The sequence below is a fragment of the Falco biarmicus genome, chromosome 13, assembly GCF_023638135.1.
Source record: "Falco biarmicus isolate bFalBia1 chromosome 13, bFalBia1.pri, whole genome shotgun sequence".
NCBI classification, from domain to species: domain Eukaryota; kingdom Metazoa; phylum Chordata; class Aves; order Falconiformes; family Falconidae; genus Falco; species Falco biarmicus.
The window spans coordinates 8,945,561-8,971,327 of NC_079300.1; the positions used below are offsets into that span (position 1 = coordinate 8,945,561).

At 41.6% G+C, this 25,767-nt stretch overlaps 1 protein-coding gene across 2 annotated transcripts; it reads left to right on the forward strand.

Annotated features, from left to right (window-relative positions):
* MFN1 (mitofusin 1) lies at positions 1 to 24,209 on the forward strand. 2 transcript variants are annotated; one of them, XM_056358952.1, is made up of 18 exons: positions 1 to 133; positions 574 to 695; positions 1,523 to 1,658; positions 4,151 to 4,313; positions 4,997 to 5,121; positions 6,813 to 6,921; positions 10,022 to 10,129; positions 10,840 to 10,993; positions 11,123 to 11,190; positions 15,873 to 15,994; positions 17,496 to 17,622; positions 17,881 to 17,985; positions 18,963 to 19,065; positions 20,041 to 20,270; positions 20,756 to 20,911; positions 21,445 to 21,641; positions 22,951 to 23,085; positions 23,880 to 24,209. In XM_056358952.1, the coding sequence occupies exons 2-18, from the start codon at positions 581 to 583 to the stop codon at positions 23,947 to 23,949; spliced, it is 2,223 nt and encodes a 740-aa protein (XP_056214927.1). In that variant the 5' UTR covers positions 1 to 133; positions 574 to 580; the 3' UTR covers positions 23,950 to 24,209. The 2 variants fall into 2 exon arrangements, with proteins under 2 accessions (XP_056214927.1, XP_056214928.1); XM_056358953.1 differs by lacking the exon at positions 20,756 to 20,911.
* Positions 24,210 to 25,767: the final 1,558 nt, after the last annotated feature.

Below are 25,767 nucleotides of genomic sequence, written 5' to 3' on the forward strand. Positions count from 1 at the left end.
GTGAGGAGGGGCGGAAGCGGAAGTGGCGTCCGCCCCCGTCCCGGCGGCGGCGGGCCAGGAGGAGGCGGCGGCGGGGAGGGCCCCGCCGGCGGCGCGGCGGTTGCCGAGTAACGGCGGAGCGAGACGGGGCTCCGTAAGTGACCGGCGGCGGGCAGGGCCGCGGGGGGGCCCCGGGCCTTACCCAGCGGGGCCTCGGGCCCTCGCCGTCCCCTCAGCGGCGGCGGGGGCAGGGCCTGCGGGGCGGCCGAGGGGAGCCGCGGGGCGTCTCTCCAGGCGCCGGGGGGGTGTGAGGGGAAAGTCTCGTGCTCCCGGGACAGGCCGCACGAAACCGCCTTAAACCTGCCCCCGGGCTTCGCGAGTTGCTGTCGGGGCGTGTGGTGAGGGGAGGAGGTGGGTCTGCCAGGGTGGTAAAACCCGCGTGAGCTAGGCCTGCTGCCATTCACGGTGGTTTAGGGGTTGGTTTGCTTGGTTTGGGGTTGTGTTTTTTTTCAAGACAGGGTGAGAAGCGTATGACTTTTCACGTAGATGGGGGTACCGAATGTTTTGCTTACTTTTATGTAACTTTCTAAACAGTTGCATAATGGCAGAAGCTGCCGTCTCTCCGCTGAAGCACTTTGTGCTGGCTAAAAAGACAATCACTGCCATCTTCGACCAGCTGCTAGACTATGTCACGGAGGGAGCAACTTTTGTGGAAGGTTAGCATTCGTTGTAAATGCGAGGGTCTTGTCTGTTGCTTTGAGTATGTTTTACAGCAGCACGGTGTACATTATATATCAATGTGCTGTTTGTGTAAATATAACACCTTCAGAAATAGTCACGTTTTTCATTTGACATTGATTTTTTTCAACTTAGGCTAGGAGGAATGCCTAGGGTGGTTTGTATATGAAAGCTGATTGCGTTGCTTGGGCCAGTAGCCTAGTCTGCTGTCGGTGAGGGTGAAAGCTGAACCACTCCATCATTTATAGCCCTGTTGTGGTTTCTTTTGTATAGAAGAAAGGACAAACAGGTTCTCCCATTATTCAGCAGGAAAGTAGATCGACATGATGTAATGCAAAAAACCACCGGTTACGCTCCCAGAAGTGTTAGCAGCGTGGAGGCACCTGTGTCGCCACACGGAGTTGGTTGCTTATCACCCCAGTGAACTCTGCAGGGAGAAGACAGCCCAGCCTAGCTGGTGTATCCATGAGAGGGTCCTGGTTTTCCTTTCTGAAGGAAGCGGGTGTTGCAGAGGGCAGGACAAATCAGTGCAGTGGGCTGTGTTCACAGGGTTATTGAATCCAGCAGTTAGATTTTTGATTAATCTGAAATACTCTATGTCAGGATGTCACAAGTGCTGTCAAATGACAAGGGCTGATATCAGTGTCTGTAGTGAGGTCTTGTTTGTTTTGTTTTCTTACCGCTGTATAATTAAAATTTACACAGGTCTTTGTTGGCATGTGAAGTACTGATAATCTGTATCTTCTATCCTGGAGCACCTACTCTGTACACAATTGCTTTTATGTTATTCTTTTTCTATGTGTAGCAACATACAGGAACCCAGAGCTTGAACATGTAGCAACAGAAGATGAACTAGCAGAAATACAGGCATATAAAAATAAGTTAGCAGTCATTGGTGAGGTGCTTTCACGGAGACACATGAAAGTGGCGTTTTTTGGCAGGTAATGAACATAATTACCAGACCTTAATTTGATATCTTTTTTTTTTTTTTTTTTTCCTTTTGCAGCTTTTTGTTTGTATTTCTCATTTAAATGCACTGGAATTAGTGCTTCATCATAGAATTATTGTTTGAAATAGAATACATAAAACCATGTTCACTCTTACCTAATTGATGCCGAATATTTCTTTGATGCCATCTTGCTTTGTGACTGTAGATTAAATATGTGTATTTTGTTATATGTGTTTCACTGGCAAACTGTAAAGTAATTATCCTGTATAGATCCGTTATTTGACTTAGGAAGTTCTGAGTTTTTCATCATCTTCTGTAGAATGGCTTTTCTTTTTTTAACGTAGTGGTTTTGTTTGTTTAATATTTGTGTTTTACTGGACTGTTACTGTTGAGAATATTTGTATTTGATCACAGGTATGGAAAACCTAAACTTTGAGCTGTTTATATTTCCATATATAAGCAGCTGAAGAAAAATAGAGAGGGTTGCCCTGTTGGTTGCATAATTAGTCTGATAGATCTGCGTGATGACTGTAAGGGATAAGATTAACAGTGTAGGGTAGGGCTAACAGATCAATCTCAATGAAGGTATGAATTTCTGCTTTCCTGAATCACTACGTGGAAGCAGTTCTAGTTCACTGTCCTTGGTGGTATTATTACAGACCAAGCGTCAAACATTTTGCATATATAAAATTTGGAGGTTGTAGAAAAGACGATGAAAATCCACCTTACCAAATATGAATTCAGATATAAAATAGTGAAGTCCTTCTAAAAGGGTACGGTTGCAGTGCTTTCGCATGTTTTTATGTGCCTGGTTAGTCTGGGGTCTGTTTGTCCACTTTGCTTCAGGAAGGTTGATTTTCTGTGCTTAAATCGAAGCATGTGGTTACCTCATTTTTTTGGAGTATGAGTCTTCACGGTTTAGTTCTAAAAATTCTGTAGTAGTATTGAAAAAAATCTGTACAACGGTGAACTTACCTTCATTTTGCTAAAAATAGTTCAGCTCTTTAGAGAAAAACAATAAAAGGATCTGGGATAAAGAGATTAGTTATGTCTCAGCCTTGATGTTTCACAGAGTTAAAAGTCGAATACATTTACAAGTTGTGTGATAAATGTTGCTTTTGCAAAGGTTAGAAATTCAGAGCAGGAAAAAGAATTTAACTCTGGCATCTTGAATAAATTTGTAAATTGTTGTACAGTGAGTGCTGAACAACTTCTAGAAGTGACAGAAAAATGAGTTCTAGTCTATGCAACTGCATACTGTTGTGTAATAGTTAAATGCCAAATATCTATGGGTGAGAGGTAGAGGGTTAGTGTGAAGTAGGACATCACTGAGAACTTCGAGTCCTTGCAGAGCCTTGAACTGGTGACTGGTTCGTTTTAATCAACAGGGTTTTGGTTAATTTAGCTACCTCTTCCTTCTGAAATAAGGACAAGGCTAAGTTCTGTTATGAAAGACAGCATTTGCATTATAAGAATTACACACAAAAATAAATCTGAGGGGGTTTTGCATGTTGTTTTGCGTCTTACTTTGGGAATATTCATTCAGTGAGATCATCATCCTTTGAATTTTTGATTTTTTCTGTGTTGTCATTGCTGGCTGTGGGGAGAATTCCCAGACAGCTGTGTTGTGAAATGCACCTGAAGGCAGTAGTACAACGATGCCCCTTTTGTACCTCATCTCATGCCTGGAAAATTGAATCAGAAGCAGCATTTCCTTTCTGACTGGTAAAGATGAGATGTTACTCTAAAGACAGGTTAAGTTGCTGAGGTGGTAATTTCGTGAACCTTCTGAGGAGTCACCATAGATTGCCACCATAGAGGGTAGTTCGTCCCTGCCCCTGTCATGCAGGGTTCTCCTCGTGTCCTCCTCAAGCATCGCTGGAATTCTTCTAGCTTTCCTGTGAGTAGGAATGTGGAGTTGTCTGATCAGAACATGATACTGCCCAAAGTGCTACATGTATTTTCAATCTGTTCTGTTCTTCAGGAATGCTAGGGCTGGCACAAAGAAGGGAGCAGGCTGCCCCCTGATGTGGAACAGGGTGCTGTGATTTAGCAATAGTTTTAAGTTGGTCTAAGGCATCTTTTTATGCTAGATGCTCTTGCTGGTGTAGCAAAGTTGAGCCGGTGTCTTTTACAAATTCCTTGCACGGATTCAGATATACCAGGTAAGGCATACTTACCAGTACAGGTTGGGCCTGTTAAGCCAGTATGCGTTACGCAAATGAAAATGGTTTTGTCTTGATTGGGTAAGCAATGTTGATACCAAGAAAGATTTTTGGAATTGCTGTTCAGATGAACTTTTCCTGTATACCCCTCTTCTTTCCTGGCAAGCTGTGCTGTACTGGCTTGAAGCTCTTATCACCCAAAACAGCTTGCAGCGTGTGGGTCTGACGCAGTTAAATGGTGGTGCATTCAGTTCAAGACAAAGGTATGTTTAATGCTGCTGTACTGTCCTCACCATGCTTTTATTTTCTATCCCTCTAGAACGAGCAGTGGGAAGAGTTCAGTCATTAACGCAATGCTGTGGGATAAGGTACTTCCTAGTGGGATTGGCCATACAACTAACTGCTTTCTCAGTGTGGAAGGGACAGATGGAGATAAAGCTTATCTTATGACAGAAGGATCAGATGAAAAGAAGAGTGTCAAGGTACGTTTTTTGAATGATTAACTGTACTTTTCACAGTAACTTTCTCAAAAGACAATGATTTCCAGTCTAACTAAACTGTAAGACTACCTGATTCTGCATTTTTAAGTTCTTATTTAGGAAGGGGGTAACTAACAAACTAACATGGTCTACTTCACAATTGTTCTTGGCTGTTTCAGAGAAACAGCTAACATGTGTCTCGTAGCATAGTGTAAGTTGAGTGATTTTTTTTAAAATTTTTTTTTTATAGGACTAAGAGTAAGTTCTGTTATTTGCTAAGGATTTGGAATGTGACTCTCATTTGGCCTTATGGTGCTTGGCATATTTAACTGCTGATATTGATACGTTAATCAATTTATTGTTTAATAATTTAATAAACTGAGGCAAATTCATTAAAATGCTATCGCACACTCTGGCCCTGTAGTGAATACCACTTTGTGGCTCCAGAGAAACTCCTGTCTGAGTTTTGAGGCACAGCTTGTTCATTAGATGCTGGTGAGTCTTAAGAGCTTAAAAAAACCCCAATAAAACCAAACCCACAGATATGCACCATGAGGCAGTATGAACTCTCTTATCCTGTTCGAGATTAGATTCTGGCCAGGTTTGCTTGAGAACCGAATTAGACTGATTTACAGACTTGTTTGTGGTGCATATTCATGTTGGTTTTCTGTTTATGCTCTTTATAGACAGTCAATCAGCTTGCTCATGCACTTCACATGGATAAAGATCTGAAAGCTGGCTGTCTTGTCCATGTCTTTTGGCCCAAGTCAAAGTGTGCCCTGCTGAGAGACGATTTGGTTTTAGTGGACAGGTATGTTTTCTGTTTTAGTAAATGTTTTCTTAAATAAATTAGCCATTATAATGTTTAGAAAAGAGGCTGGTTTACTGATTAATTGTGTTTTGGTTGTTAGGTTGCCAAATTATTGAAAGGCTCTTTTTTTTTTTTTCTTGAGTACGGAGTTTTTTCCTTTGTATGTACTGGTGCCTGTCATCACCTTACTGATTTTGGCCTTGTAACAGTTGGAACAGACAAGTGTCCTGTGACTGAGCTTAACAAGGGACTAGCTTTGGCTGAGGATGCTTTTACCTTTAAAACAAACAGTATGGAAGTGTGAATAGCTTTGTTGCAGCAGCAACCTGTTGCCCATCTCCTGTCTTTAAACTGATCACGTGAAATGTAAGCAATCTCGACTTCATTTTGAAAAGCTGCTGGTAAGAGTTGCAGCGCCTGCATATCAAAGTAATGAGTGACCTCAAAACGTAACTGTTACTAAAAATGTAATTGTGATTATGTTGGCTGTGTGCACATAGGTGTTGGGCTAGCATTTCCTACAGTTTGTGGGTTTAAAGAATTCTGAAAGCTGTTGCTTTGTCTATGTCAAATGCCTGTATTTCTGGCCACTGAGGTATGACCTGGTAATACTTCTTTCAAACTATTAGGTGATCTATACCTAATATGTGAATCAGTATAAATTGAATTTGAGAGTAATTCCCTTAAGTATGCGTGAATTTGTAAGTATGATTTCTTCATATCCAGAAAAATAACACCCAGAGTGTATTCTGATAAATTGTAGTGCTTGTTGTTGCGTCTCTGATCTTGCACTTTTGAAATCATTGGAAGTTTGTCATTATTTTCTTGGGTGCAGACTCGGGTCCTGTGTTAGCCACAGAGAAAGCCAGCTGGGCTGGCTGGAGAGGTGGTTGGTGTGATACACTGCTGGACTTGTAAGCTTACAGTTACCCTGTCTCCTTGGGGATGCGTGCGTAGTCCAAGAGTGATGGGAGCCCAGGGCTTGCATAGCTGTGATACAGGCTTGATTTGATCTGCACAGTCTTGGTTGCTAAAGGTGAAATGTAAAGGGAAAACAGCCTGGACTCTGAGAGAACAGGTACCTGGAAGGAGAAAATAATCTTCTTCTTTTTTTTTTTTTTTTTTTTTTTTAATGTTAGAGAAAATTTGAACTAGCAATAATTGAGCAGCAAACATGACCTTGTGCTCATATTCCACTTGTTTTTTGAAAACTGACAGCACTTTAGTTTTAACTTCATTTTAGTTTCTTATGAAGTCCATGTGCAGGTTGCATAGCGTATCACTTTAAAGTAGGCTTTTATTAATGGAGAAATATTTTATGAACAGCCGACCTTGATTAAAATCTAAAACTTGGGATACAGGGAGGGGGGGGACCATTCTGTGAGACCGCCTGGATTTCTGACGGACTGCCTGCTGCTTTTCTTGGCAATTATGATTTGCATAGTTATTCATTTGAAATTGCATTTTGGAATATGTAGATGGTCCAATGAGCAGGTGACTGACAAATGCTAAGTGGTAATTGGCTTTTGCTAGTTTTGCCTTAAGCTTGAGGCTGGGATCAGCCTAAAGATATAAAACTTTGTATCGTCTTACAAGGCCCTTAGGGAATCCCATTCTATTTTTATCACTTTATAAAAATTGAATACTCCTTCGCTGTGTATATATGGGGTTGTGTTTTTTATTCTCAACAGCCCTGGCACAGATGTCACTACAGAACTGGACAGCTGGATTGATAAATTCTGCTTAGATGCTGATGTGTTTGTCTTGGTTGCCAATTCTGAATCGACTCTCATGAACACGGTATGATGTGCAATGATTTTATGTCACTCTTTCATTTAAATATTCAGCAGTTCTGTAGCTGAAATGGCTTCTCTTAGACCTTTACTGAAGCTCCCATGAATCACTGCATTTAGATCTTGCGGATAGGATTTGGGGGTGGGAGGTGAGAAACAATGTATATTCCTCACGAGGGAAGGGAGAACCAAGTTTCTTACCAGCTTTGCTTACTCTGATTTGAGCATCATGTTTGTCCTTTCTGTCTCGGTTTCTTTTTTGATAAATGGATGATGTAGTACTTTGTTGATATTTGTCAGCTGAAGACACTTGTATTATTGAAGAAATAAATTATGGATTATTTCATACTCAGAAGTTCCGTAAAATACACAAAGCAGGTGAAGGAAGTTAATTTCTGTCTTGTTCCTCCTGTGTTCATGTCTCAGAAGAGGGTGAACTCCCTTCGTGCACCTTGTGTTGAGGACAAGTGCTACAGGTTCCCCTCATTGGGCTGTTTCTTCTGAAGAAGGCTAGCAATAAGCATTCACACTGCATGGTTTTGTGCAACACGGAGAGCAAAAGAAGTTTTAACATCTTTATTCTATAAGGCCTTGTTTCAAGAGAGAAAAGACTTCTATATACCTTGCAGCCTAAATATTGCATGGCTTGTAGAAGAAGAGCATGCAGGGTGGACAAAGGAGCTGTTACGGTACTCAAAATACAAGACCAGAGATTTGGTTTAATTTTGTAGTAATCTCCAGTTTTGGCTACACCAAGTATTGTGAATGCAGACAGTATCGGTGTAAATTATTGGAAGTGTGACTGCCAGAATGTGGTATAATGCTACTGAGAAATCTCTTGAAGACTCCTATTAAGCCTGCTGTAGACAAATGAAGTGTTCTGATTGTTCTGAGCATAGTTCTGACATGCAGTGTCTGACCTTTCTAATTATTGAGGCAATTTTTAATATGAAAAGAACTGAATGTACAAAGACAGTATTTCCTTGAATTCTAGCAAAGCAGAATAGTTTGGTAGAAATCTGAGAACATAAAATGAGTTTGAAAACGTTACATTCCATCTTCTGAGCCAAATCCACAAAGACTCAAATACGAAAGAGTTGTGATTTAAAAGGGAAAAAAAGAAAACTGACAACATCCAAGGGAAAGAGAGGATTTGGCACAGCTATGGCTTTATCTTCACCATTATCTCATGAGGGACGCTTCTTGGCTTTTAGAATGGAGGGAGCCTAGAAGTCGTTGCGATTATGTGCATACCACAGTAGGTTTAGTTTTTTGGTTTTTTTTTTCAATTAAAAAAAAAAGGAAGAATTAAAAAAGATAAGATTTCAGTGAACATCTCATTACTATATAGGAACATGGAAACAAAAGGGACCTGTGTGCCAGATTTCGGTTTGGTGTAATGAAGTAACGGAGAAAAGGCCAAGTTTGCTCAGGAAAATGAACCGTTAAAACCAATCTGACTGACATAATAAATCTGCAGGAAAGACTAATAGGCTGTATGTCTGCTAGAAGATTCTGTTAATTTTGTATTTGTCTGATCCTAAACACCCAGTCACAGAAGTGCTACTCTGCTTTTGAATGTGATTTTTGGCCAAACTTTCTTCTTGTCAGGCATGGCTAAAACCTGCTAAATGGGATTCGGTTAGTCTTGCAATTTGTTTCAAGCATTAAAGTCTTGCTGAGGTGTTCTGGTTGCCAAGCCTATAAATCCTCACTTAATACTGAGCACCCTGTAATTATTAGAATCTGGAAATTGCCAGTGTCCAGGGTGTGTATTGGAGGGAAAGGAAACAGATCCGAGTTGTGATTTAGGCTTTGGCTCAGTAAACAGCTCTCTTGCTCCTTCTCCTCTTTAATTTTTTCAGCCTGGTAGACAGAAATGAAGTTGCTATTAACAGTTATGTAACTGCTGTAAAGCATTTGCTTACTCTGAAGCATTTGTATTTTGCTTTGCATTGTGGAAAATGGTAGTTTCTTTCTCCATCTACACAAGTTTATCCTTCAGATAAAGTGTATAACAATATTCTCATCCTCCTTGGGCGTTTTTTTTACCTCTTAGCATAACAGATTTGAGAATACTTGGCAGCTGCTACACAGCCACAGATTTTTTGCGTAAATGTGTTTTTCTGCAGCAGTAATCTTGTTTATAATGCTTACTCCCTGGCTGATGGAGACTAACGTATCTCCAGTGTTGTGTCCAGAACACGTGGTGGTGTCCTGCTGCAGATTCAAAAAGCTTATGGCAGCACAGGGGTCTCTTCTGTTTCAGCTGTGCTGAGTGTAGATTCACTCCACAACTTACCTGTGGTGACTATGAAAACAGCAATGATGGGTGGTAGGTACAGGCAAGGGACCTAAATGCATTTTCAGGTGCATGCATGTCTTTTATTTTTAAGATTAAAACATTCAGCAGTGACTTTCCTGTGGCTCAAGCCATACATCCTCATATAGAAAATGTAGCTTGTCTGTAGTTCAAGCTGATATTGCCTGGTTGAAGAATGTAGTTAGAGGCTGGTCTTTTGGATATGGCAGGTGAACAGGAGCATCTTGGTAGTTCACGTAAGGAAGACTTCAAAGTTTTAGCCCAGTTGTCTTTATTTAAAAAACGAAATGAGCAGATACAGTGTATTTTGTGTGTTCTTTTTCCCTCCCTCTCTTCCCCAACAATATTTTGAGCCTTGCACAACTGCGAACAAATGTGATAGAGGGCCAGAACAATCAAAGGACATGAAGCTTTGTGGTAGGTAGAGTGAAAGGAGGAGGGAAAAAAAACAAGACAGTGAATGACATGATAGATTTATAGAAAAATAGACTTTTATTTTCCAGTGTTTTCTAAACCATTTGTTTTGGAAGTTTTCTTAATTTGTATTTGCACCTAATTTTAGAGAAGCTTGCAGTATCTTCTAGCATTGGCATTGGTTTTTTAGACATTTGATGACTTTTGGACTATCATAAGTCCTCTTTTGTGTGGGTTATCTTTGGTTTTTAATGATAATGAATTCTTTTCAGTAAATATTTTAAAAGCTGGATTAACTTCAAAATATGTTACAGAAGAATGTGTGATTCTGGATGTCTGGGGAGTTTTCTGTTTGTGCTTTAATTCTTAGGAAAAACATTTTTTCCATAAAGTGAATGAACGACTTTCCAAGCCAAACATTTTCATCTTGAATAACAGATGGGATGCCTCTGCATCAGAACCAGAATATATGGAAGATGTGAGTGATTTGATGGCTCTTTTTGGGGTTGATTTTTTTAAACATGCAAATAAATAAAGAAAAGGCCTCCACACACATACAAGCATACTAAATTGCCTAGTTGATAGAGTTATGAATATGAAAACACCAGCTTTGCCTTTATTAATAAAAGGATAAGTTATCTGGTCAGAAAATGGAAGTAATGTATTCCTTGCTCACAGCACAAAGCAACCTGCAATATATGCAGGCAGGTAGTGCAATGGGAAGCTTGTTTAGAACCTTTTTCCTCCGCGGTTAAGCTTGTTTCAAATCTTTGTATTACCTTTAGTTTCTGTAATGGTAACGCAGCCTGAGGGTACAGGTTATACATGTATACATGCGTAGATTAGCTGGCAGAGTACAGTGTTAGCAACAGTTCAGTGTGCCCTTCAGGTATTTCCAGCGGCACCTAGCTTGCAGTAATACTTATTCCTCTGTACACGGGGAATGAAGCGGTTACCCCAGTAACTGAATGAGATCTCTCACTTACATAAATACAGATAGTTGTAGAAGAAAGTATTGTTGCTTCCAGGGCTGTTTAAGTGGTTAAAAGCAGCTGGCTGCATCAATAGGATTAGAAGGCGTCTGCTACCTAAGGGGTTGTTCAGCATCTGTTTCTGACTCTTGACATTCAGATTTGATGATGGCTCAATTTTTGCCTTTTTCTCATGAGCTTTTTGCCTTTTCCTTAGGTGCGTAGGCAGCACATGGAGCGTTGCTTGACTTTTCTAGTTGATGAACTCAAAGTTATTGATCCTGTAGAAGCAAGGAATCGCATCTTTTTTGTTTCAGCAAAAGAAGTTCTGAGTGCCAGGAGGCAGAAGGCCCAAGGAATGCCAGAGGGTGGTGTGTAGGAACTCTTGCTTTTCCTTAAATACAGAAATGTGTCATAAAACCTGATAAACAAAAATATTTAAGATAGAGTCACTGCTGTGACGTATTCCTCTCACCCTTACGGTCTGTTATGTTTCACAGGTGGAGCACTTGCTGAAGGATTTCAAACAAGATTCCAGGAATTTCAACATTTTGAGCAGATATTTGAGGTATTTATGATGGGCTTTTTAGGCTGCCTGGTTTTTAATGCTAAGGTAGCTTTTGTTTACGCTTAGCTTAGTTTTTCTGAACATTACCCATGTTAGCAAGTGGAGGAGTGTAAAGTATTAAACTGTCTGACAGCTTTGCCTTATCTGTGGATTCCGTTTATCTCTTCTCACCTTGAGTAAGATGTAGTTGTTGGAAAGAATTGAGGGAAGGGACCAAAACTCTTTGCTCGTGTTTGGAGATCTCAGTAGCAATATAGTCTACATAAAAAGAGATGATGCCCTTAGAGACGTGTGTGTGTCTTACAGCCGTGGGCCGGTGAAATGCTTGGCATATAGTAAGCCTTATTTTGTTCTAGTTACAGCTTTGTAATTAATGTTGTAATTCAGGACACAAATAGTAATAAATCATGTTCCACCGATGTAAACCTAAGTATTTAATTGCATTGTTAAAGCCAGGGTTTTGGAACTATGACCTTTGTTGACTTACCTCTGACACTCTAAATATTAACCCTGGTTTTGCATCCTTGTTGCTGTACAGAATCTGTGCTTCAACTGCAGTTTAGCTATGTTCATAGCTGGAGTTTAAAGTTTCTTGAGAAGTAGGACTAGCTAGTCAGGTGGTTTCTTTGTGATAGGATCCATTTGTCTTGCTGAATTTGATAACTAATTAAAGCCATTCTTGGGTATCTTAAAGAGGCGTCTTGGGTATGCCTCTGTGGGTTTGTGTGGTATGTATCAGCATATCTCATGCAACGTGAGCCTGAACAGTATGACTGTAGTTTGTATACAGCAAATAAATGCTCAGGACTGCTCTTGCATTCCTGGACCATTAATTCCTTGTTTGGTATATTTTAAAAGATTAACTGCATCTGTAAAGTGTTTCTTCTGGCATTAACAACAAACTCATTTGACCTTAGCAAAGCAGAGTTGTATAGTGGTGTGCGTATATCAAAAAGGTGTTAAAATAATAGCTTGATTCGGTCCTGCATAAGCAAGAAAATGTCAGACTAAAGTTTAAATTTAATCATTATCGACACTCTTACGATAGATGACTGAGTTGTTGAAATGAATGGTTTAGAATACCAGCAGGGCCTGAGTCCATGAGGCATGAAATTTCTTGCTTGTGTCACTAGTTGGTAGCCAAACGTGTTTTTGTTTGTGATTTTTGTCCTTAAAATTATAGTAGGAAACTCAACCAGTAGGGAAAAAGTGGAAACAAAGCTTCTGAACCAGTTATTGTTCTTTAACGTATTTTGCCATCTGCTGTACACAGAGCTTTTTTGACAAAATCTCTTACAACTACAGTTAAGCACTCAACACTTAGGATATTTCAAGATTAAGATGAATGTATGGCTTACTGAATTATGTGATGCTATGAGTGCTCAGCACATCTGTAAATTACACATTACAGTCTCAAGTTGGCCACTAAAATGAGAAGCATCCATCACAAGGTCACAACTGTGACAAATTTCTTTGGGAGACTGGGATAAAAACCAATTCTGTGACAGCACTGTATGGCCTTAAAACTTTTTTCTCTTTCACATTATGTTTGGTTTGCTGCACACCTTCCGACTCCCAACAGTGAGAGTGGATTATATAATGTTTTTCCCTGCACAGCCATGTTTCATCCTGAAATCATAATGAATGGCTTTGAATAGGAGTGTGATCACATCACCTTAAGAGCATGCCAACATGTGCTAAATTAAGATTGCCAAAGTGATTTAAATTTTGAGTGTCTGATGTTGCAGCCTCTTTCACATTCAGGTTTTGCGGGCAATTTTCTAATGATACAGCATTTTATATGCTTTTAAATCAAGGCTGGTAAGTTCACCAGGTCTGAAATCTTCAGACCATTATAATACTCGGATTACTGTCTCTTGAGCTGATCAAGTAGCTGACATCAGCATATTATTGTCATCAGTTATGTTTGCCAGCGCTAGGCTATACCAGCTCATACATTAATGAAGAATATCATACATCAGGTAGAATTCTTCTGTATTCAGTCTGGGAATGAAATCCCACTTGATACATCATGCTTTATGCGCTGCTAGACCGAATTCAGATGCTGTGCAGCTGTGAGTACAGCCTAAGCACTGCTGGCTAAAGTGCTTTGCGTTGACTCCAGTTCCTGACAGAGGAGCTGCAAGTCCCCAGACTGTTGGGTTACACTCCAGCCTGTGACAAGGAAGGGCCAAGAGCACAGATGCTTCTGTCTGTCCTCGTCAGACACTGACCCCTTCCGTGCTTCAGTCTGTCTTGCCTTTAGCTCCTTGTCCCTGTTCAGGTGCCCTGCTCAAACTTTCCAAACACCTCTCACACTCTTTCATCCAGTTCCCATCTCTAAGCTACCTCGTCACCTCATTTATAAACCTGTCTGCATGTTCCATGTTCCCGCTGGCTGTATGTGCTGGTTTTGTTCCTCCTGGATTCTCTCACCCTGCTTGTCTCTTCACTAAAATTGGACAGCTGCTTCCTCTTTTCCATGTGGGCTGAAAAGAGGAACTGTTAACTTCACCAGTACTTCCACATTCCCGATCTTAGTATCAGTTCCCTGAGGGGGAAGCCTTTCATCCAAGGACTGATATGAACTCAGTATGGCTAGAATCTCAAAAAACCAAAATCTAGAAACAACCCATTGGTGCTAGTCTGTTGTGATACGGGAAAAATTTGGACCATTTTGGACAGGTTTGTAAACTTCTGTGTGAGGGCAAACGGCATTACAAAAATAGATATAACATGTTTTTATGCAAAGCACAGGGTGGTTCAAGTTGCTAAAAGAAAAACTGGTCCAGGCATTACTAGAAACACTTGTAAGCAGTGGTGAAATTCAGATTTTAGAGATTCACGTAGTAGCTTTAAAAAGTGAATTTACTTTGTATGTCAACTGTATTACAACAAGGGAAAAAAGATAGCAGTCTTGAAGGGTTGAATTAGTGGATCAGTTCTGAATTTTTATATTGTGGAATAACAGAGGGTAGTCCTTGTATCTTTCTTCTGAAATTTTACAGTGAGATACATGGAAACGCTTTATCGAAACAGCAAAGAAGTGCATGCACGGTGCTCGGTGTGCAGCAGTCCTTAGTGGATATTCTACTCAAAACCAAAGTTTCTCCCAAAAACTGGGAACAGAAGCGGTGTGGTGAGAAGTGGAGAAGGGAGGCAGGGCAGGATAGTAGTTCTGGCTGTAGCTTGGAGCGAATAAGGGAGCCTGGATTAGCACGCTACTGCACAGTCCTTCCCTGACACTGCTCGGGAATGTCATAAGCTGTGCTCTTTAAGTCTGTCTTGCTGTACTGAAAGTGGGCTGGAAGGTAATGGTTTTAGTTACGCTGTTGAAACGTACTATTTCTCTTTGTTTTGATAAATACTTATTTACAGACCTAACAGCAAAACTGCTGCTGTCCCCCTCTTACCTCTCCCAGTTGTTTTAACTAACCTTTGTGTTTTTCCTAGTGCTCTAACTTGGATTTTCTGATTGTGTTGTGAGTGACTGTCATCCTTTTACCTACCGCATACTAATGTTGGGAAGACTCTTTCCTCTGTGTCTAGTCTAGCTCTTACAATGTGCTGATACTTATGGAACTCTGGCCTTTCATTGCTGATTTCTAGATCTGCTTCGTCGAGGAACAGGGAATATATTTTACCCATTCTGTTTATTTTGTTTTGATCTATTATTTTTAGATAGCTGAAGTTTGTTATTACAGCCTATGCTGAGGTCATAGGCAAGTCTTTTAGAAGCAGCCTAAACCTGTTTGTGCTACGAAAGGTGCATCCATAGATTGAGAACAATTTTAAAACCCCATAGTTCTGATATAAGGAAACCAGCCGCTTGTTTTCTTCCCCTCAAACATGAAGATACTGCTACTTTGTGGTGACTTAGTGCAGGCTGAATTCTAGCAGCGTTTAATTGGCTACGTAACTCAGGATGCGCAGTTGCTTGGAAAAAGTCACAGTCTTAATTTATGGTTTATCACAGCTGATTTGCTTGTGCCCAAATTGAACATTTGTATATCTCTTCAGTCAGCATCCTGTAGTTTCTGAATCACTGTACAATATTGGAAATCGATTAGAAATCCTATCTTTAGAGCATTCTCTACTTATTCATCTACACTTAATAATCTGCAAATAAGCTAATATTTTAAGGACTGTTTAACAACTCTTTTTAATCCTATAAGAGAATCCTTTTTTCTTATTCCTAATTGTGTATTTTGTTCCTGGATGGTCAGAATTGACATGAGCATGCCAATTGTATTGACCGAACTGCCTCTTGAAACTAAGAAAATCTGTTGCAACAAGGAAAACTCAAGTCAGGCAATATTGCCAGCATTCATGTTGGAGATAGATATAATTCCAAAGAGATAGTTTGGAAAATTTTTTTGCGGAGCTAGATTTATCTTATGTTTCATCCAAGTTTTCTTTTTTTCTTTACACTGTTGATTTATCTTAAAAGAATAAAGACCTAGGCACATTACTGTGAATGAACACGAAGTACAGATTGCTGCTGTAGACTCATTTAAGATTTCAGTTCTGTTGTCGTTTAATTTCTGTATACTTTATCCCTTTTTATTTCCCATTGGTTTAAGTTCATGGTAAAATTAGCAGCATGTGCTTTCTGACAGTGAAATTCCTGAATGTGTTGGCATGGAATTGCAGTAATGTGTTGTGGCTTGGGCCCCTCGCAGGAGTGTATCTCGCAGTCAGCCGTGAAAACCAAGTTTGAACAGCACACTATCAGAGCTAAACAGATAATAGATACTGTGAAAAACATTATGGACGCCATAAACGTAGCGGCAGCAGAGAAAAGGTAGGTTGGTTGGAGGGCTGGTTGGCTTTGGTTTATCCACATCCTCTGAGGAGCCATTTCTATGCTGGTGATTTTCTTGGGCCATTACGGACTTTACAATTCACTTTTCTCGCTTGGTAAGAAAGAAATTCTCTGGCGTGTCAGTCTTACTACTTACTGTTCACTTGCACTGCTCAGTCTTGTCCTTGGTTTGTGACTTCTGTGTAGGGATCTTGGTTTACTTTGTTATTCTTTGTTATTGACTTACAAAGGCAGTCTGGGTTTTCAAAGATATCTGAAATTTTAAGTTTTTCTAGCTGTATCCAGCATTTCAGAGATGATGTCTGGGCCTGCTTTACCTGAGTTTTTTGTTAACAGTAACACTGAGAAAATAAATGGGAGGATGTAGACACTTTAATTTGCAAGCAGTTAGAATACTGTAACGGCCGAGAGGAGCCCAAGCTAACAGAGGCTTGGCCTCTGACCCTTTCCAGATTGTATCCTTAAATATCTTTGTTCTGTCTTTGCTCATGTAATCCTTTTCGTGCTAATGTTAACAGCTCATACACTCTGGTAGTTTCATATATTTTTTGAGGTCTGCATATGGTATTTTTCCTCACTTCTGTTGCTAGCTCTTGTTGCTCTCTTACACAGTGAACTTGCTGTCATGTTTAATCTTTTCTGTGTCTGTTAATAGTGTGTCTTTATGTTTCAGCAGACTCCACTGTGCCTGTCAAACACAATCTTCTGAGTATATCAGCTTTCGCAAACTGCCTGTTTATGTACTAACTTGTCTCATGTTGTCAGATCCTATGAAAACATGCTGTCAAATGTTTGAAAATATTCTGATATTCTACTTCTGTCAATTCACCTGCCAAAACCTGTGTAGTGACCCCTCTTTAATCTGAATTGCAGTTTGATATTTCTGCTGGCCCTTCGAGATATAACTGCTTTAGATTTTAGAGCAATTTTTACTTAAATGATAGGTCGAGGACTTCTGAAAAGAGTTGTCTGTAACAAGGTTGGTTTCTGTTTTGCTTTGCACAGTCATCAGACCCGTGTCACTGTTAAGGAATAATTGAGTGGTGCTGGTGAGCAGCAGTAGGACAGTTTGATCCGACTTACCCTTTTTCTCTTTTTTTTAAACTTTTTTATTTATTTTATTTTTAAATCGGGATAGACTAGGTATTAAAGAAACCCTGATTCCCTGCACCTTTTTCAGTTGTAATTATGTACAGTGGTAACAATTCCAGATTCAAATACTGTTTTTGTAAATATATCAAAACCCAGTAATCTGAGTTATGTTGGATGAGCGCAGCCTTTAAATGCGCCTGTACATTTGATACCTGTATTGCAGTCATTCTGAAGCAGTGCCTCAGCTTTGTTCGGCCAGGGTCTGTTGGAATTCTTTTTGGCAGCTCAGTAAACCTTCAGCTAGGTTGTCCGTGGCTGACTGTGGGGCTTGTTTCGTTACTGGGAGAATACCTGCTGGTGATGGTAATTTCCTTTTCTGCCGGGTTAGAGTCCATTCAATGGAAGAGCGAGAAGATCAGAAGGATAGATTGGACTTTGTTCGAAATCAGATGAACATTTTGACTGAAGATACTAAGGAAAAAATCAAACGTGTTACTGAGGAAGTAGAAAATAAAGTAAGTAATGGCAGTGTGAAAAATCTTCTGGATTCAAGTGTTGTCTCTTCTCTAAGGCAGTTCTTTTAGGTGCCCACCCATCTCATGAAATGTCTAGTATGTTCCTTTCCTAATATAAAAAGGGGGGGAAAAGACCTCGAAGTGGCAATCATTCCTGACTATCAGGTAATTGAATCATTAATTGTAACAGTTAATGCAGTAGTCGGTTTTACTCTGGCTGGAAAAGAAACATTTTATGTATTTACCGCATTCTTCCAGGTTTCCTCTGCAATGACTGATGAGATTTGCCGACTTTCAGTTCTGGTTGATGAATTTTATTCAGATTTTCACCCTTCTCCTCAAGTATTGAAGCTCTATAAGACTGTAAGTTTTCTTGCATGGTTTGAAGCCAGGCTCTTTGTCTTTCCTTTAATTTCTACTTCCGTATTTTTACAACTTGCATAGCGTTTTATGTGACGCTTTGTTTAAGCGTTGCAGGATTTTTACTTTCTGACATGCACATATCTGTCTACCTAAAACTGGAAAAGGTTGCAAGTATTTTCAGCTTTGTTTTTGGAAAGAAATTAATTTTTGGTTTAATCATCTTTTTACTAGAGTGGTTACTGAAACTGACATCCTGATTTGTAGTCTTCTAGTAAATAAAGACCTTACGTAAACAATTTTCACTGCTCCTAAAATGAAAGAGATATAAAAATAAAATGAGCTTGCAAACACTCAATGCTTTATGGGTTTTTTAAATTATTTTTTCTTAAGAAAAAGGCAGTTTTTATTAAGCTTCTGTAAATTCCTGCTCAAACTTAGTGTTTGGAAGGAGTATACGCCTGTAAGCATTTGCCTCTTACGCTCAGACTTTGCTGCTCCTGAATGGCTGCCAAAACTCCTGCCTGTTTCAGCCTTATTGATCAGCCAGCAGTGCTGCATTTTCAGGACGGTCTGTGCTGTCCTAGCTCTGCAAAATTTCCAGAGCAGACCGCCGTGGCCGTTGGTGGGGTCAGTTTATCTTTGTGCAGAGCAGTGAAATTGGCTGCCGTCAGATGCCAACAGTAACGGCTTTGCAGGGCAGTATGGCAGTGGTATGCTTCTCAGTGTCACCGTTTATTGAAAATCAGACTTTTCCGTATGCCTTTTCACGATGACTTTTTCCTAAACAAATCTTCCCTGTGTCACTTCAGGTTTTCGAGTCACAGCGTGCAATTTAAAAGCATGGTATTTCCATGGTAACATGCTTTTCTTGCTACTGTACATAACGATGCTTAGCATTTAACATACCTCTGCTCTGTATAATGTGATTGATTAGCTAAATATAAATTGAAGAGCGTGTATTCTTTATAAAACTTCAGGAACTGAACAAACATATAGAAGATGGTTTGGGAAAGAACCTGGCTGACCGTTGCTCCAGTGAAGTCAATCAGTCAATGCATCAGTCGCAGCAGGAGATGATTGGTAAGAGGAGGGAGGAGGAATGTTAAGACTTCTTGTTTAGAGGAAGACAATTTAAGAAAACCTGCTTTTAAAAGAATTTTCTTTCTGATCTTGATTGAACATTAACACTATAAAATGATAAAGGAAAAGCCATCCTAGATCAAGACTTGAGTGTTCAACTCGGTAGCCTGTCTCTGATGTTAACCAGTAACAGATGCTTGGGGAGAAGAATAATGAACCAGGGTAAATAGAGCGATCCATCCCCAGTGCAGGGACAGTGAGCTGAGATGCTGCACCTGGGTTAATGGCTTCAGCAGGCAGTAACGGACATGCCTTCTGGGAACTTGTCTGATCCTTTTATAAACCCATTTAAACTTTTGGCTTCCACAAGAGATCCATGAAATACACTAGTTGTTAGATAATGTTTCTGCAGTGTAACCCTCTCCCTAGGTCCCTCCAGGTTCTAAGTGCAAAACACAGGATAGTTTCACAAAAGTATATGTGCGGTCTCTTTTTTGTTAAGTAAGTAGTAACTTTACTGCTAATCCATCTTGCTCTTCCCATTTGTTTCTATAGAAGATAATAAATAAATAAATGAAAGAATCAGAGCAAGATCATGAAATAACGTGAAGCCTTCTGTCACCTTATGCAATAATGTTGCCTTTTCTGTATGGCACTACAGAACTACTGGATAAACCTACTTTTTCTTGGTCCATCCTTATCTTTTGACCATTGATAGAGGTCTTTCGGTTAGTTCGACCATTGTTCCCAGCAGTGCTTTCTCAATGAGTTGATTTTGCATGACTGTCTTCTTTTATTAGAGCACTAAATTGCCTGCTCTGTTAGAAATCGGTACTGCTAAAATGCCCACCGATTTTACACATACATAAATAAATCAGTCAGTTTAGATTCTTGTCATTCACAAAGATACTACTACTGAATATGCTGTAAAGCTTTTAAAGTTAACTCATCTTTACCATTCTGTTTTAATTCTAGAAAATCTGAAACCCTTGCTGCCTTCTGGTGCTCAGGATCAGCTCCACTTGCTAATTCCGTGTAGGAGGTTTGACCTTAGCTATGATCTAAACTGTCACAGTCTGTGTGCAGATTTCCAGGAGGATATCATGTTCCACTTTTCTTTGGGATGGACTTCGCTTGTAAACCGTTTCTTGGGTCCTAAACAAGCTCAGAGAGTGCTGTTGGGACTAGCAGATCCAAACGTACAAGTGAGTGTACTTCACTTCAGAGATTAGGCTGACATTAAGTGCCTTGTTTTACCTTGATAGAAATGTATCGATTTTTATTCACATGCTTGCTGCTACTTTACCCTAGTCCTTTTGTGTGAAACATTTTTGGTGCAGATTGTTTTTATTGGATTATATTCAGGGTTAGAATGGAACCAAAAATCTTTCCTAAACTTTCTGCAGCTGTTCCCCGAGTTCTGTTTTCCTTTGGATTGAACCCTTTGGGTAGCCTTTTTGTTTGTAACTTCTGGATCCTTACAGCAGAGCCAGTCTTACATAGAACCCTTATTCTCACCCAGTCCCTGTTGAGCAAGGAACTGTCAAAACCTCCACCGCTTATCAGGAGCACTGTTCAGATTGCTGTGCTGAAGAGTTTTAAGTAAATCAAACCCTGGATATATGAAAAACAGTCTGCTGTGTAGTTCCTTAATGCTTTTTACTCAGGCTGCCATATTCCACTCTTCTAGATCCCTCGTCCTTTAGCTTCCACCCCATCTGCTGCCAGCGTTCCTGCCGTAACTCCAGAGAACGTATCGAATGATGATTTTATGGTTCCTTTGGTAATGAGTTTAGCTTCACTGACATCACGGACCTCTATGAGCATCATCGTTGTTGGCGGAGTGGCAAGTAGTATTAGCAACGTTCACTGTACTAGAAGTGATGGCAAAGATTAAGCTGGTCTTTCCTGTTTGGGGTGCAACGTAGGAAGCGTGTAACAGACTTAACACTGGGCCGGATGAGCATATGTAGTGCACTGGACACCCACAATCAGTTTGTAGTGAGAAAATTAGTCTAATTACTCTGAGGATAGTAGGACGTATTCTCTGTGCCATATGTCTGTGTTCAGTTTCGGAATTATCACATGATTTGACGGTGCCTCATTCAGTTTGGATTTAGTGGGAACTTTGCTTTTTCCTTCTTCCTGAAAAATCAGTGAGGCTTCTGTAACTTGTATGTTCTCCATGCCACCAGGGTACCAGCTCATTCGAATATAGGTATATTGCCCTGCAATAATAATGATAATAATAATGAAATAATATAATTTCTTAAACCAATCTGGTGAAAGGGCCATGGAGGTGATTTTTTAAAAAAGGGTGTGGAATTAGGTTTTATTCTGTGGGGCAGTTTACTGAAGCCAATGAATTCTCTTTTTCAGATTTGGAGAACAGTAGGCTGGAAACTCATCTCTCTCTCCCTAAGTATGTATGGGTTGTTGTATCTTTATGAGAGACTGACTTGGACCACTAAAGCAAAAGAGAGAGCCTTTAAACAGCAGTTTGTGAACTATGCTACTGAAAAGCTGCAGATGATCGTCAGCCTTACCAGCGCTAACTGCAGCCATCAGGTGCAGCAGTAAGTGTCGCACCGCACCGGTGTTTCCCCTCGCCGGGGCAGGAATCCGTGTCAGGGCGGCTCTGTGGTGTCCTGGGTGGGGGTCTGGCTGTGTGCCATGTGGGAAGGCAGCTTCTCTGTCCCTTAGCGTTCGGTACGCGGGAGTTGTAAGGGAGTTTGAAGTGACCGCCTGAGAAGGTCAATGCACCCATCGCTGTGCACGTGTGAGAGTCTTCAGGCGCGGACTGTCTTTGTCCAGCACTGCGCTATGAAGATGCGGCAGCTGGTTCAGTTCTAGTGACGGCTGAACTGGTCTGGCTTTTAGACTGGCATGGAATCGGCCCCGCTTCGGGGGTTGGTGTGGGCAAGCTCTGAGCAGACAGTCCTGGCTCTTCTGCAGCACAGAAGGAGAACTTAAGAGCCTTTCTGAGCTGTTCCATTTTTGTGTGTTTGTCTCTTTCCCGAACACTTTTCTTCCACCTGTCTCTGCAAACTAATGTCTGGGTGATGATTGTCTCCCTCAGCCTCTCCTGTTGAAACTTTTTTGGGGTTTTTTTTGATTTAAAATATTATTTCAAAAAATTAGGCCTACTAAATTGAGACCTCTAATCACCAGGGTGCAGAACACCTCTCCTGTGTAGCCCAGGGAATACTTTACTAACACAAAGTCCAGCTTCAGCAGAGGAAAGAGAATCATCCCCGTGTCCAGCAGCTGTGTGTCTCTGTGAGGACATGGAAGAGCTGGACTCAAACCAGTGCTGCAGTGAGGTGAAGTAGAGAGGAGATGTCTCCTCTCCTGCGGGAGAGCCCGCTTGCTGGCTCGGGGTGGTAAATGGGATCTTTTTTCCCCCTCCGTGTAAAGAGGAGCCTTGGAACTCAGGTTGGGAGCGCGTGGCTGAGGCGGCAACCGGGATTGGATGCCCCAGCAAGCGGGGGGCACTCCTTGCCCTGCAGAGCCCCCACACGCTGCCCGTGAGCAGGGCGCTGCACGGGGGGGCACTTGGCTGCTCCAGCACGTGTCACTGCCCGAGTCCCCATCTCAGATTTGTACCCGTCGATGCTCAGTGACAAACTGCCCGATGCTATGCTGGCATAGACTGAGGTGCATTTTTTCTGTTTAAGGTTTCTTTATTTTAATTCAAGAAATACATAATTCTCCTGCTTTCTGCTCTTCTGTAATCCCTTAACAGCTGGAGACTTTGATTGCTGTGTTCTACTGCACACTGCAATGCCATGTGATTGATTTTATTTACTTACTTATTTATTTATTTATTTGTAGCACAGCCTTCTGTAAATCATGATTACAATTACAAAATTGTTTTTGCTTTAGGGAAATGGCCACTACCTTTGCTCGGCTCTGTCAGCAGGTGGATATTACCCAGAAAAACCTGGAAAAGGAAATTGCTAGGCTTTCCAAAGAAATAGATCAGTTGGAGAACATACAGAGCAACTCCAAGCAGCTCAGGTAAGTGTGGGTGTGACGGGCCAGGAGCACATTCCAAGCCCGGCCGACTGCAGTGAGACTGGTGCTTGCTTTTACCTTCAAGTGGCGATGAGGCAGGCGCAGGCGCAGGGGGGTGTGGCCGTAGCAATCTTCTGGACTTGTAACAGCAGCTCTGGTTAAGTTAAACGTATGTGCCCATCTAGGTGAATGAGCAAAGTTCCAAAATATTTTTTCTTAAACTGTCTTCACCTTTGTCTCTATTGTGCGGGAGAGATGGCTTTCTCGGGAACGTTGATCTTCTGTTGGTAAATTAGGGTGGCCCCTTCCCAGAGAGCCCTCCTGTAGGAGAACACCAGAGCAGCTGTACCCTGTGGAGTCGTTCAGTGCAACAGTGTTTCCTTTAGTCCCAGCAGCAGGTGTTTATGGAAGAGAAACTTCCCGCTGTCGGTGGTTTGGGGAGTTAGAAGCAGCCTCAGCCTTGGCTTCATGTTCTTTTCGCTCTGCTGTGAGGCTGCCCCGGCTGTGGGCGGCCTCGGGCGCAGGAGTGCCGTGTGCGGACCCTGCTGAGCGCCCCCCTCGCAGCTGCAGAGCCGGGGAACCCCTGGGTGGACCTGGCACAGCCTTTGGGGAAACAGACGTGGGGCAGGTGCCTGGCGGCCCTAGTCCCGTCCTGCACTTGCAGAGTCCCAGGCTCTGGCCGCAGCACCTGTGGGTTTCAGGAACAGGGGAACAGAAATCGAACGCTGCTGTTGATTCTGCGTTCTTTGTGACTTTGCTGCATTGAAGTAAATGCATTGCTTTTGTTTGTTTTGCAGAAATAAAGCCATTCACCTTGAGAATGAACTAGATCGCTTTACAAAACATTTTCTTCAAAAGAGTAAATAAAACGTTGTTGCTAACTTCCCCAGTGATCCTTTGTAGGACAAAGTAGAAAATTTACAGATGGCACTTCTCCTCTGTGGAGTCACATGAAATGATTTATATTCTAACACTTGTTAATTGTTGTAAAACTTGGATTCTGATGGTGAACCAAACTGAAGAGCTGTGGTACTGGGTGTTATGTTTGTTCTGCAGATTTTGGGTTAAAAATTACCTTTAAACACTAAATTTCTTTGGGCACTTGACAATAAAATCCCAAATGCTTACTGGTATTCTTTAGTATTTAGCAGTGGCAAGTCTCGCTTCCTGGCATCCAGGAGTTCATGCAGGGAGAGCGAGCTTATCACAGTGATCACGGGCTCGGTTTGGGTCGCTTAGGAAGTAGCCAGGGACGAGGATGCTCCTTTTGCTTACGTGTGTGGTTTTGTGTAATGAAGGGAAGTATGAACTCTAGCGTGGGGAAAGGACGCTGGAGTTGTTTGGAAAGCAAATGAAACTGTGCTGGGCAGCAGTTCCTCAAGTGAAGGGTGACAGTGAACCGCAGAGCGTTCCCCGGTGCAACGCAGTAGGCTGTAGTTTCCCTTCTGGCTGCCACGTTTAACAAGATGGCATTGATTAAGTAACAATAACCCTCCTTCCCCGAGCTTGTCAGCTTTCTTGCAGTTGGTGAAGTAGTGAAACGGTCGTCTGCCCCCGAGAGCAGGGCTGGAAGCCAGGGTCAGGGGAGCTGCAGCGGCGTGTCACTGCCACCACGCTGGCCTCCGGGCACGGGGGTTGCTGAGCGGTGGTCTTGACTCAGTTTCTGCACGTTGTGGGGGGGGAACTCCGTGCCAGGCTTGGCCTCGAGCTCCTGCTGATGGATTCAGAGCAGGGGGAGGCTGTTCGGCAGCTTCTACGTGCGCGGTAGCCTGAGCGGTCCCTCGGTGCTGTAGGCCGGCTCTCAAGGCAAGGCCTAGGGCAGGGGTGCGGGAGCGCTTCACCTTCGCTCGCTTCCAGCAACGCAAAGCCTCTTTTCGAGGAAAAAAAAAAAAAAGTTTTTGCTGTTGCCACCTGCAATCATTTAACATCTACCTTTTTCTAACTAGACTTTTTAAATAACTTATTTTAAAAGAGAAAGCCTTTTCAGAATATTTATATATTTTTATGGAAAGTGTTAACATGACTAAATGAAATACTGAACTTTAGAAGAGGTAGGGATTTGTGATTTTCCAGTAAATAAGGGCTATCTTAAAAGGAAATAGCTGTAAAATGTAACACTGGAGGCAGTTAATTATTGGAAGACCAAGAACGCTGCCTCGCCACAGTGTGTTTTGGAGGCAGTTAATTATTGGAAGACCAAGAACGCTGCCTCGCCACAGTGTGTTTTGGAGGCAGTTAATTATTGGAAGACCAAGAACGCTGCCTCGCCACAGTGTGTTTTGGTGCTTGTTTGTGACTCCCAGCACAGGCGTGGCTCTCCGGGAACGTCCCATCAGCGTGTGCGGAGCCTCGTGGCTTTTGAGGGAAACTGAAATACAAAACTGAGCAACAGCCCAGCCTGCTTGTATATGAGGATATCGATATGTATTAATGCTCTTTCTGGAGCATTTTTTTGGACATTGTATCAAGCTAAAACTTTACATGCATGTCTGCTACAGTTATTTATTAAAAAAAAAAAATACTACCCCTTTGCTCCAGTAAGTTATTTGGTAGCTGTATCAAAGGTGAACCTGCACCATCGCTCTTACGTGTGACGTGTATCCAGTGTAGGACCGAACCACTGAGGCTGAAGTAAAAAACCTGCTGCCTGCAGCAAGCACGGACTAGTTCAATGTTAGGGGTTTG